Source organism: Adiantum capillus-veneris, chromosome 3 (assembly GCF_014529385.1).
Source record: "Adiantum capillus-veneris isolate H3 chromosome 3, ASM1452938v2, whole genome shotgun sequence".
Classification (NCBI taxonomy): Eukaryota; Viridiplantae; Streptophyta; class Polypodiopsida; order Polypodiales; family Pteridaceae; genus Adiantum; species Adiantum capillus-veneris.
In genome coordinates, this window is record NC_140933.1 from 126,146,670 (window position 1) to 126,161,014 (window position 14,345).

Here is a 14,345-nt window from a genome sequence, read left to right on the forward strand (position 1 = left end):
GAAACATTATAAAGGTTTAAAGGTCGTGATATTTCAAAGTTTTGCACTGCTTATGAACAATCTATGGAGGATTATGGTGTTAATGATCATGATACATTGGAGGGTTTTCATTTGATTGCGGTGTCTAAGCTTAGGGCTCAAATTGAAGAAATTCGTATAACGCAAGGCACAAATTGGCAAGAATTCAAGAAAGCTTTGCAAGAAGAGTACTTCTTGTACCTCCCAAGGCAAATAGATGCTCAGCCATGGGCAAAAATCTCGACACCAATGTTGAGACAACTAGGTAGCTGTGAGATGCATTTATCCTTGCAACATATAGAAGCGCAAAGGACCTGCCAAATATACGAAATACCATGCTCATAGAGTAAAGTGCTACACTGGCACAACGAAAGAGGAGAGACAAGAGAAGAGAAGAAGAACATAGGCATTGGGCGCAAATGTAGGTTCTGCATTTCTAAAATACCTTCTTCATGTGCTTGGTGTGGTCCCCTCTCATGCATATAAATATCAAGATAGTTGCCATGCACAAAGACACCCACACCACATCCTTTGACTACCACTATGACTAGTACACATGCTACAGAGGTTGTAGAGACCACACCGCAACTACTTAAACCGATGAATCTGCTCTGGTAAAGCTTAAACCGATAGATATGCACTAAACAAGTTGGTGTTCCCTACACCAACAAATCAACATCATGATGATGTTGATGTGTTTGTGTGTAAATTATCATCAATGCTCGATGTATTCTTACCTTTCAGTGATATAAATGGTTTTGCATCAAACAAAATAAATGAGAACAAAAATTTGCGGGGAATAAGAATCCATTTGTTGCATTTGAAACATACACAAGATGTTGTTGTGTTGACACACAACCCCCCCCCCCCCCCCCCCCCCCCCCCCCCCCCCCCCTTTTTTTCTCTCAAAAGGATGACTAAAAACTATAGTGTCATAAAGCATAATGTAGAAATGCACATACTATTGCAACGCATTCAAAAGTGAGTCAATTGCTTCCAACTTTCTTGGTTGATACATGGAAGTCAAATCATGCCTTTGGAGTAGTAGAAAAGCATGATGACCTTGCATGTGAAACAATTCGTTCCCAAAGAAGGCCTTATGAATAAGCCTATCAAGCTTCGTGTTTTATTTATCTATAATGGGTTAGAGATTTTTATCCACATTCATTATAGTTTCCCTCTGCATAGCCTCCTTCACTCTTTGTCCTTGTTGGCACACTACTGTAATGACCATTATTGTCATTGGTGGAACCTTTGTAGCCAATGGCGCGTGTGATGTGGATGAAACTTTTGGAGTGGACATGATATCCGTAGAAATAGGCACCTATTTGTCTTTCTTGCAGCCTTATGTTTGGCTTTGTATTGGGTGGAACCTGTGTTGTTGATGTTACCTATGTTGTGGGTGGTTTTGCAATGGATGGAAAATCCGTTGTAGAAACCTCTTACCCCAACTAGAAACAAAGGCATGGGCCTCTATGCAAGACACCAAAAGGGGAAAAAGAGTTCATGATGATATTGTCAACCAACAGATGCTAGATGCTGAAGAAAAACATCATGGTTGTCACTGCTTTGGTCAACACGTCTTAGCGAATCATTGTGAGGACGTCCGTGGCATAGCTATCTAGTACTAACATAAATAGTAAATACTCAAGGAAGTGACTCGGATTGGACACGAAGGCGTGTTCGATTGTCAAACACAACGAAGTAATGCATCAAGATATGTTAACAACACACAAACCACCAATCATCAAAATAGGAAAAATGTCACAAACAAGAGCTCGCATGAATAATAAACAAGCTGAAATAAATAAACTTTGAACTAAAAAAGTCGAGGGAGAAGATCGACACAATATTTGGGACCAAAAAATGGGGCTGATCTTCCCCCTTAAATAGAATCTTTATTAAGGAGAATCTTTTTACAAGCACAAGAACCGGAGTGACGCCTCCGTTCTAGATCATCAGACTCAATGGTCAATTCCGTCCCGTTAGGAAATTCCGAGAGACAAGCTCTCAATTTCGTCTACACACAATAAGAAACTCAGGAGACCGTTCTTGGAATCTTTGAGCAAAGGCCGAGGCCTCCTTGCTCCTTTCCCGTGATGGAGTACCTGCAAAAGCACAAATACGAAAGAACAACACTTATGGTGAATTCACAATCGATACATGTCACTTCGAGCACGTGAAAGAGAATTCCGAATGCTCGCCTCTCTCAATTACTTGCAGATTCCTATCGGTTGGTCCTGTTGCTTGTGGACTCTGTAATTGAGGAAGAGAGTTGGTGCTTTTATAGTCTCGTGCGCTCGACAAGAATAGCGGTGCAGAGCTAGTTGGAATAGGGGCTACCAAGTAGCATTGAAGAGGAGAGGAGGCTACAGGTTGTTTTTAGCAAATAGAGAGGGATCATTGGTGTTTTTTCTCAACCTCAAGAGCCAGTGCTGCTATTTTTTTAGATGCCTTCTATTATTTAATAAGTGGGCAACTTCTTACTTTTATGAAAAAATGTGGATATGGACAAAACTCCATAAAACTTAGTGAGCTAAAAATTGATGTTATGCAATTACATTCCAGGCATCCTCGGATACAGTTCTCAGACATAGATGCAATGCGAATCCTCATGGAAAAGCATTCGCTCTTCCCATAAAATACTTTAAAATATTCCGCTTTAAAAAAAAAAACTTTTCAAAACCCATCTTCATTTTTGTGCTTGTGTCTTTACGCGTATTCCTTTTCTAGTTCGGATTTCCCTTTTCATTGCTCTTGTCACCCATCTCACAATGCGTCAAGAATATTTGTTTCCCGGCCTGTCCTACCGAACTAGCGGTACAACCCCTTCGCGATACTTAAGTTCACCGATTATATGACAAATCAAAGTTGTCCCTTCCCAATGGCTTTTAATAATTCCAATAGATCTATAGATCCCAACCTTACAGTTCAAGTGCACACATTATCCTCATTTCAATAAAAAGTTAATGCTAAATTTTTTTAGAAAACAATCTATTTAGCAACACAAAACATGCACCCAATCCTTCCTATCAGCTACTCATTTATCATTTTAAAGTACAAAAAATGAGATCCATCGTATTTTAGGTCAAACAAACAAGTACAGAAAGGTCTTAACAACTTAGCTTTATGTCCTAGACTACCTCCTATTAACAATTATGCATTAATCTTTCAAAAAAAGTAAACGACAATGATTTACTAAATAAAATCAACTTTGTTAAAAAACAATTAAATTTACACTTGAAAGGAGGAGCAATGGACCATTGACACAATGCAATGATCTTAAAAAACCTTAATTTTGCATTTTCCCAATACTCTCTCTCTCCCTCTCTCTCTCTCTCTCTCTCATGGTCACACCAACGCCAAAGCACATCAGCATAGATAAAACCCTGATTAAACTAGAATGACATATACACCATCCATCCCTGTTTCAGGCATTTCAACTGTGCGAAACACTTGCAAAGACAACTCGACTTGACAAGGCAAGACTCTCACTTCTAACTGCTCACATTGAGAGTCACAAACTAAAAGTTTCTTGCCTTCCACCTGAAAAACCAAACCCTGCTCACTACGCAGACATACTACCTAGTACGGAACTACCTAACGGAGCATGAAATCATCCACTAGAAGCTGATTATATATATTCTTCTGGAAGCAATCCCTTGATCCATTCTTTCTCGATGTCAGTTGCACCAGCAAGTTCATCAGGCACGGTAATTAACACTTCCTTTAGGAGCTTCTTCACGTTCTCAGTCAAATAACTGAAGTTGCGGTCGATGCCGTAACAACTAAGGTTGATGTGAGGGTCCATATCTGTTGCTACATGCCCTTCAGTTGATACCCAAAGACGCCATGCAGACCCATCCCCAAGATCCTTGACTGGCTCACGCAAGGACATAACAATAGTGATGTCGAAAAGGCCTGGTTCTACCCTTACATTTGTAAACTCTGACCTTATTTTCTTAGTAGAAACGTCTTCTAGCCAGCCAGGCCGATTCAAGTTCATTACTGAGACAACTATGCAGGTCATGCCGTTTGAAGTCCACACTGGAATGATCATGTCTGTACCTGGCAAGTTGTTCTCTGCCCTGTACATGAGAGCATAACCTGATACGAAAGCCCTATGCAATGTATCAGTGGTTGGAGGTTTACGCACTAGCACGAATGAATTGAAGAAAACGCTCCCCCCCTCTGGGCATTTAGCCTTAAGGGCGTCAAAAGTGGTCTGATCAGCATTGCCATTTACAAGTAGCTTTTCCAAATACTTTTCCACAGGAATCTGCCGCAGCTGCCATCGTTCTCCCGCGTCCCACGTGGCAGCCACTAGAATGAACTTTGCGACAAACTCTCCTCGTGGTCCAGGAGTCACATAGCCTGCCATGCATGCAGCAAGCAAGTGCTTTAGTGCCCCTTCCTGGACCACATCATTCTGCAAAGCAGAGGCTGCACCTTCCGCAAGAATTGGCTCAGCTGGCAAACCAATATAAATCATGGACCTATCCTCAGACACGCGCAGAATCAAGTGCATGTGTGAAGCTGCCATGGCTTCTGCAAGCTCAGATCGGGCACATATTGAGAGCCCTGCTGAAGCAGACAAAAGTGCCATCGCTTGGCTTTCAGTCATGACCCCAAGGCGCACATTCACATCAATACCCCTCGCAAATGGCCCGGCGACGGTTCGAACCAACTTTTGCAAAGCAAATTGCCGAACGGAGGAAGGACAATCCCCCATTTCCAGCCTGGCAGACCACATTGGCCTACCTTGCTTCAACCAATGCTCGGGTTGGAAGCAGTCAGGAACTCCATGACTTGCAGTTTCCTTGAAAAGAGACATATTTGGGAGGGAGTAGATTGGAGGTGCCAATTTGAAACCCATCGATTTGGCCCTCTCACTGTCCTCGTCGTGCTTGCTGGGTAACAGTTTGGTAACTTTAGCAGAGGTGTCTAGCATAATTGCACTGAAGGTCTGATGGCCAAAAAACATCCTGAGGGCCCTCCTGATTTGATAGAATGGGGAGAAGGTCATCGATGTTGATCCTGGGTGTTTTATTTGCAGCCCTCTTGCTTCATCAAAGGCAAAGACGACACTGCAAGGGGTGTGAATACATGCCTCCTTCTCGCCAGGTGAGCATTGTGTGCACTTCTTCTGCAACGCTTTTTCAACAGACTTGATTACTTCACTACAAGTGTCAATGCTCCACGCGTCTGGATTTTTGCCTTTGTACGTGTCATCCAAGTCAGATTTCATCCACTCCTTCAGTATCTTCTTAGCAAGGCCACCTTCGTGAGAACCATGCTCATCAGGAAGCTGATCTTGCTTCCAAACCTCTGGAGATGTGGTACTAATGTGAGCAGCCAGTATGCTGAGCCACGCCTTCAAGTAAAACACCATACCATGTTCTGTGAATGTGTTAGCAAGCTTATCTGCAAGACCACCTGTCCTCGGGGGGAAGGCTGTTGACGAGTGACTCGCCAGGCTGCAATAGCAAACATACACACCCAGCTTACTCAATTCCATCAATGCTCTTGTCTTGCCTACACCTGATGATTGTACAAGGGCACAATAGGGACTGTAGTGAGTTTCACTTTTCATTGTGCAGCGATGCTTAACAAGCTGGTTGTGCAGTTCCTCATGTGCAGTTCCTCGAAACGGAATCCGGAAGCCCTTGTCGGCGAGAGCCCTTTGAGAGTTATAATGGGAAACCTCAGCATCATGCGCGTCCATATTAAACTCTGAAGCCAACTGGAGCAGATCTGCGAGCAGCAAGAGCTTACCCGACTGGAGCTGCAAATCTTTGATGCGCGGAGGAAGGCGAAGCAATACCTAAAGAGGGAGGAAAAGGACTTCACGCCTACAGTCCGCCTGGATGTCGGACACACTTTTGGACGAGGAGGGGATACAATTTGTTAATGTGCCGCCGATGTTTTTTCGCCGCATGGCCCCCTTGTCTGGATGTCGGACACACTTTTGGACGAGGAGGGGATACAACTGTTAATGTGCGGGCGCCGCCGATGTTTTTTTGCCGCATGGCCCCCTTGTGAAACCACCCTTACTCCTTTACGTGAGTTGCGAGCTGAGAGAGGGATTGATGTGACTATAATGCTATGAGGTTGCGAGACCCGCCTTCAATGGGTCTTGCTCGCTCTTACCACATGCCAGTCTGCACGAAATTACAGCCACCTTCGACAGCCAATGTAACTTCTTGGCATATGGTTCTGTCAAAAGCTATGGCATGTAACTTCCCTGCACATGGGTTCCTGCAGGTAAATCGCTACTCCCAAATTTTGTTCACCAATTGGTGAGCCTCCTTGAAGAATTGGGGCAATGGCTTATTGAGTTTGATGAGCTCACTGTAAAGCACATGGGATGCAATTCTTAAAAAACTGGCATTTGTGGCCTACTTTAAAGAACTTTGCAATTCATCATGTAGCCTTTTGTTTTCCACAATTAGCTCCCACCGGGGCTTCTTTTCCTATCCCTTTGAGTGTACTTTATTTGTTGAATGCAAGCACCAATTCTGCTTTCCCATATGTGTCATGCAGTTTGTTTCTCATATCCCTATATTGTTCTTGAAGCCTCATGTTGTCCTTTGTGTGCCTAGCATGAGTTTCAAGCTATCATGGTCCTCTGAAAGCTTAATTAGTGCTTCATCCCTTAGTTTGGACAACCAATCCTCTTCTTGTTCCATAGCCATATCATCAATAGTGGGGCAGCTCATGAGGGTTCTGTTGTACCATGAGGATTTGTCGGACATGTTCTAAATGTTTTTCTAATGTCTTGATGTAGTCCTTCATTTACTCCTCATCATATGCTCCTTAAACCTTTTTGCTTCTTCCTGATTTGCCTTCAATTTTATGCTCTTCAGCTTGTGTTCCCAGATCAAGGCTAAGTACTCCTTATGTTGGTGCACATCCCTTTGTAGTAACCTTGAGCTTCTTGTTCTCCTCTCTAGCAGTGACCAGCTAATTCTTTAGTATAGTAATCAGGCTCATTTAGTTGATACTTGCTCATTTTTTGGCCTATTTGTGCAACTTGGTATCTCACCTCCTTCCTCGTTTAGAGAGAGAGAGAGAGAGAGAGAGAGAGAGAGAGAGAGAGAGAGAGAGAGAGAGAGAGATTATATTAGCCTCTGCTAGAAGCTTAGTTTCACTTCAACATGGTGTTTGCGATTGTGCTTCACACTTTTGATGTGTGTATGCCATGTAAGGTGCTATGGTCATCTCATGCACATGTGGTTCAACGATGCCATTCGTATTTGTATGTGTACTCTCAATGGTGCAAATGAGAGAATCTGTATGTTCCCTATGTAGGATCTCTATAAATATCATTTTTGGTGGTCTTACCATGAGCTTCCCCAAGTCTCTCAAATAGTGTAAACCACTAACAAGTTATTGTATGCATATCAAATATGTGTTGATGGTATATTTTGAGGATGATTCTTGTTTGTGTGAGAATATATGCCATTTGCAAAGGTCTTATCATACGAGTCTACAACTGCCATGTCATCAGCTTTGATGCAAGGTTGATTTTTTGTGTGTATGCGTGCCCTTTATTTTCAGCCCCATCAAACAGGGTACCATAAGTTGAGTGGGTTAGGATTTTAATTGGGCCACTCGACGAGGATCTCGAAGTTGGTGGGAACTTCTCCTTCTTCTTCTGCTTCTCTTAGGGTTTTAGGCCCCTCGATTGGGATCTATAGATTGGCTAGGGTTAAGTCGAAAGAGCCCTAAGCTTTTGGGTCTTTAGCGGCTTCACATGTCAGCAATTTGTGACATTGAGCATCTTTTTTTAAAATCAATCTCCTGGTGGCAAATGGGCTCCAAGCCTCTATGTAAATCTTCTATTGTTAAAATAAAGAGAAAAAACTTTTAACGAGGTTGGAACAATCTCAAGAGACCTTGAAGATCTTTCTAACGAGTTTTGAACTGTGTGTGTGTGTGTGTGTGTGTGTGTGAGAGAGAGAGAGAGAGAGAGAGAGAGAGAGAGAGAGAGAGAGAGAGAGAGAGAGAGACTAAGGCTCATGTCACACACGGGCGTCAATCATAGTAGGTGTGGCACCCATTAGCCAATGCTCAATTTGAAAGAAAGTGTGTGTGTGTGTGTGTGTGTGTGTGTGTGAGAGAGAGAGAGAGAGAGAGAGAGAGAGAGAGAGAGAGAGAGAGGAAAAGCTTACATGTAGCAAATTTGGAGAAGGTGACCTTGTTTCTTATCACGAGCTTATTAGTTTGATTTTTTTTTTTGCCCTCATAGAATGTTGATATCACAGTTAGTACTAGCGTTGGTATATGCATCAATATCACAATTGATTTTTGCGGCATGCATATCCACACAAATATTGACGGTAGTTACGATGGTGGCAAAAATTCCAAAAAGTGTCATTCTATTTGCCTCGATAATCTAAAGAGCTTCTAGTAGTGTTGGTGATGTACTTCCACAACAATAGAATGATGAATTAGCAACGAAAGCTAAGGATTGAATGAGAGGAGAAGACTAACACAACGTGCATTGTACCAAATTCTTTATGTGGGGGTCAAAGTTTCCAATGTACGTGCATTGCTAGCTCTCATGGATTTACAAAGTGTGTATGGATGGTCATATATAAGTGTTTGTATGCATGGTCATATACAAGTGTTTGTACATTGTTTAACGTCTTACACAAATTGTTGCTTGTTAGAAACAATATACCTACATCAAGGAGGGATTCCACGAAATTGTTATTTACGATTGGGTTCGTCCATGCATGCCCTTTTGATAATGTACTGTATTGTTGGATGGTAGAGGATGCAATGAAATGTCCAAAAGATATGGACAATTGTTGGTGAGGTGCCTTTGTAGCCCACAATTCAAGCACACCACCCATCTAGTAAGTAGGAGCGACTCACATGTAATAGCAATCTCGAGTACATGAGCTTGATGCAGGAAACAGGCCAATGGCAACCCTGCATCAAAGGTGTAGGCAAGAAAAACCACTTTAACATAAGAAACCATGGCTTACCGATGCACGCCACTCAATTATAGTAAGCAAGAGCGACTCACATGTAATGGCGAGCTTGAGTACATGAGCAGAGTCCAACAATCTATGCAAAAAAAGCGCCAATGCTTGCACTAGCTCCATGCAAGGTACACACATTTTGTTGGCCTTGTGATAGGCCGTCAAGACTAAAGGGGCACCCTCTTTTGAAGATGCTACAACAACTGAGCTGGAAAGTTGAGGACCTTACGCTTGGACTGAATCACCTAAAAGGTGAGCTTGTTGTCTTTTTTAGACAAAGAAACATTTTTTACATATCATCTACTCTTGCCAAGAAATTATGATGGCATTAAAGAAGAGTTTCTATCCTATTAAAATACAATTCAGTAGTTTTGTCCAAAGGAGATATCTTGGTTGGTTGAGCACTGCCGTGACTTGGGTCATGGGTTTGAGTGCGGCCAAGCAATCTTGGTAGGGCTCACGAAAGTTTGTATCGCCTCACACATGATGTGTGCGATTGGCTTAAAAAAAAAAAACACACAATTCAACAATTTCATCCATCAATACATTTAGATGTCTTCCACAAAAACTTGCTGCATTTCCAAATTGGAAAAATTAGAGTGTTTTCCCACAAAACACGGTCACTCGTGATCCTGGGGAAGACATGCTACCTATTCTCACAACCCTTTTGTATACCTTAAACCTTAGCTAATAAATTAAGCATGGTTGGAAAAGGTATATAAACACACTTTCATTCGTCCCTCCAAACTCTACAAATGTAGGTGGTCTTGATTCCCAGGTTAGAAACCCTACACTTTCTCATCCAATTATGTGTTGCCTTGATAAATGAGAGGGTTAATTTCCCTTCTACAAAAGGGAAAAGTAAAATAACATCTTAGGAGTGATTTCTAGAGACCTAAAATATCTATACAGTGAGCTTTGAACTCAAGTCCTGTTAGGCAAGAGGGAACTAAGAGAACCAATCTACAATAATTGGGAAATAGAAAGTTTATTTTAGTTTCCTTTTCTTATTCACACACGCCCACCACCCATGAGAAGATTTCCCACGGCAATACCATCTAGTTACTTATGTTAACTCATAATGCCGTGTTTTCCAACTCAATCAATCAGCGTTGCGAGTTCAAATGGCTAGTGTCTGTGGAAATTCTCTATTAAAAGTTTCTCATATTTCCTTTTTCTTTAAGAGTTTAATGAACTAAAGACAGAGAAGTACCATGAAGTTCACATTTGAGTAGAGTAAAATAATCTCACCACCAAGTAGAGGTTGGCCAAGAATTAATCACATTGTGGGACTACAACTCAAGTAAACATTTTTTCTTGGTTTATATAAAATATTAGGTGGTGAATGTCACCATTGGAGATTTCCTTCACACTAGTGTGTTAATACAGACTTGCATGATTTACAAGCTTCTCATGTTCAAAGATTCGTTGTAAGAGAAGGAGTTGTTTGCCACAAATATTTATTGTGGAAAGGTGAAAAAAAAAAAGAAGAGAGAGAGAGGCAACATACTTTCCTCTATTAGCAAAGGAAGGGGTATATAAGAAATAGAAGAATACTTATTATGTTCATGAATACCCAAATTATGTTGCGCTTCAAAGTGAACCCATATAATGTAATGGTTTTTTAAAATCAGTGATTAAATCCAATGTTGCAAGCATAAGAGCTCGGGGAGTTCACTATGTGTAAAACTACCATATCACGTACGTTCAAGAAATGTTTGTAAAACCCCTTATTTATAAACTTTTTCAAGAATATGATCACCCTTTTCATTTAACATCTGTAAGGTTTTTTCAAATTTGAAAAAATAGCATTCTTATGTATATATATTTTTGTAAGTTTCAAGACCTTTAAGTACCCTTCTGTTGAACTCACTTGATAAGTTATATTTTTTTAAGGTGACCTTCCCAAGCATAAGAGGAGACAAAATTCGTTTAGGGGCTAGAAAAAGCAATGGCCGGAGGAAAGGTGGGAGCAAGTATTGGAGTACATATGGAAGCCAAAGGTTCTGCAACACATGAAGGTCTTTCTATGGAAGGTAATTTGGGGTGCTCTACCGACGGGGGTGAAGGTTCAGGAGAGAGGGATTGGGTCAGATCGATGCTTGGGATGCAGGATGGCTAGAGAAGATCTGGCCCACTTATTCATGGACTGCCCAACAATTAAAGGCCTCGTAGGGAAAATATGCTAGTGGATCCAAAGACATGGAAAATTAGGTTCTTCAAGACTGACCTATTCCTTGGAGGCAAGAATTCAGGAAGTCCTGCCCTCCTCGTCAGCACTCAAATCGTCAAATATTTCTTTTTACATAATGTGTGACAGACAAGGAACCGCTGTGTGTTTGAAGGAGGTTATGAGGTGGCAAGCTTCGCAGAAATTACTCAAGAAAGCAAAGTGCTAATATGGACGCTCGGACGCAAGCAACACTTGGAGGATTGGTCTAGGACTACTTGTGCATTGTTGTCAGTAGATGGAATTCCCAGCACGGCATAAAGATCTCAAAAGGACAAATTTTTGGATCATGTGTATCGAGGAAGAGACGGTAGGTTGGTGGGGGTGGCTGCCCTGATGCAATTATAGTCTCTGGATGATGTCATGGCTCAACAAGACCATGACCTTGTAATTTTTTTGGGCTGCTCAATATAATTCACTCACAATTGTGAGTTTTGGAAAAAAAAAAAGAGGAGACAAAATTCAAGCAAGTCACAATAACCCTCATGAAAGTATTGAATGCAAGCATTGCAATCGACAACCCAACATGCTTTAGAAAGCAATCTCAAAAAAACATTGTCTTGCTTGCCACATTCAATGTAATTGAAAAACTTTTTACCATGAACTTAATCATTGATTTCAATAAAGAGGTTAAAACAATTGATAACTCCTCAAGGCAGGTGCCCTACCATGTCTTTGATATTCTCGATTGAGTTTCTTTTTCAAACTAGCCTCCTTGAGAGAATAAATGGGGCAAATAAATGACACATTTTTGGATGTGATATGAAGATTCTTAAGTGCAACACAACATTGATATAAAGGTGCAACAAGAGAAATCACTTACAAGTACGGCATGAAAAGCATCCATGAACTTATATTTAGATATGAAGGAGGGCATTTGAGAGACATCTAGATGGAAATCAATTCATACCAATGTTCTAGCTAATGTCCACATATGTATAATGTTGAGAGAGAGAGAGAGAGAGAGAGAGAGAGAGGAGAGAGAGAGGTAAGAGACACACCATGTATGCTTCCAAAGACTTATTCATATTGAGGACAAGTATACGTGAGACCAAGTTAGGTAGAGTGAGTAATATATAGCTCTGACACCCCCACTCAGATAAAGATCTCTAGCTTTGGATGAAGAAAAAACCCTTGTGGAGTACAAGGGAAAAACCCAAGCCCCTATGTAAATGTGAAAATATGAACCATAAGTAATGGTGTGAAAGTGCATTGTGTATTTACCAAGAGGTCGCAATGTGCAAGTGTGAAGTGTGCATGGTGCCTACAAGATTACAATGACATATGTATAAAGCTACCATAGCATTAGAACCTCTAATCTAGAAGGAGTGAAGTTGAGGCAAATCCAAGCTTTGAGTGCAATGACTCATGACTGGTTGAGATCTTTGGTAAGAATACCTACAATTATCTAGTCACTTGGATAATGTTCAATCATGATAGTTACTTTGCGTACTTCATAATGGTAATGCACAACATTATGCTTTGACTTATTATATTGTACAATGTAGTCTTTTGCAAGACTAATAACACTTTAATTGTCGCACATAATGATAATGCACAAAAATATGTTTTCACTTATTATGTTGCACGTAGTCTTTTGCAAGACTAATACCACTCTAATTATTGCACCACAAGGGAATGCACAAGAGGAGACAAAATTCAAGCGAGTCATAATAACCCGTATGAAAGCGTTGAATGCACCCAACATCACTATGAAATTTACAAAAGTTTACCGCAGATTTTTATCGCGGTTGAGAGAGAGAGAGAGAGAGAGAGAGAGAGAGAGAGAGAGAGAGAGAGAGAGAGAGAGAGAGTCCAAAATGGGCTGCCCAATATTACCACGTGTATTATCGTGTCTATTACCCCTAATCACCGCGACTACTCCCACTAGGGTATTATCACGATTTGAAAAGAGAGAGAGAGAGAGAGAGAGAGAGAGAGAGAGAGAGAGAGAGAGTCCAAAATGGGCTGGCCAATATTACCATAAATATTATCGCGTTTATTACCCCCATATCGCTGTGGTAACTCCCACTAGGGCTACCTTATCTTGTACTCGCACAATTAGTGATTTATTCTCCATTGTGTGCCTTGAGATATTCTCTATCTCTCGAGGAGTTCACTTAATAATTATGTGACTATAGTGAGTGCAACATAAGGGGTTATTAATTTTTTTTTTTCTCACACTTTCACATATAGAATGGTACCATAAGATGGAACTATAAAACAAAAATACAGATTGAATAGAAAAAGGATACATTTTATTTGTAAAAAATTCACAAATAAGAAGTTTTATAAATAGTCCTTGAATGCACGTGATATACACAATTTATACATAGTGCCCCCCCCCCCCCCACCTACCCCCCGTTATGGATCCATCAATAGGTGAGGATGCTATTGAAGCTATGCTTCTTCAACGAGGTAAAATTTCCCACTACATGAAGTCTATCTATTGTGCTAGGTGGAAAGAGGCTATATTGAGGTGGATCTCATGATGATGAGTGTGATTTATGCATGTAGAAGTTTAGGCACTACCTTCTCCCCAAACCATTCACATTTCTCACTAGCTACACTATGGTGCCCAGGGAACTTCCTTGTAAGGATTCACCACACTGTGGTCCGTGACCCCCCCTGGGAATGCCCTTGGCATAACATTACTCCTCCCTTAGAGAATGTTTTCTTCCTTGAAAACAAAAGTGGTAAATTTCTTCTTAAGAACACCAATGTTTTCCCAAATGGAGCCTTCTTCAGGTCGATCTTTCCACTTGATTAAAGCTTGACGACGTACATGATGATGCGTACATAAGTCATGATAGTCGAGAATTTGCTCAGGTTCATGTGGTGGGGTAGGAGATTCAACAAAATCTACCAGAATTTGTTGGTCAATGACATTGTCGTCCCCATGTAAACATTTACGTAAACGGCTTACATGAAATACCGGATGGACACAATAGTGTGTTGGTAACGAGAGTTTGTAAGCAAGATCACCAACTTGCTTGAGTATCTTGAAAGGCCCTTTCATAATAACTAATGTCTAATTCTCCTAAATGATTTCCTCATGTTAAACTGATCATTTAATTTGGGGAAGTGCCAGGGGAGAAAAAGCT

General features: G+C 41.1%; 1 protein-coding gene across 1 annotated transcript; it reads right to left on the reverse strand.

The window, feature by feature from the left end:
• Positions 1 to 3,396: 3,396 nt before the first annotated feature.
• On the reverse strand, positions 3,397 to 5,915 carry LOC147461664 (uncharacterized). Its single transcript, XM_086509156.1, has one exon. The coding sequence runs from the start codon at positions 5,741 to 5,743 to the stop codon at positions 3,653 to 3,655; it is 2,091 nt and encodes a 696-aa protein (XP_086365282.1). The 5' UTR covers positions 5,744 to 5,915; the 3' UTR covers positions 3,397 to 3,652.
• Positions 5,916 to 14,345: the final 8,430 nt, after the last annotated feature.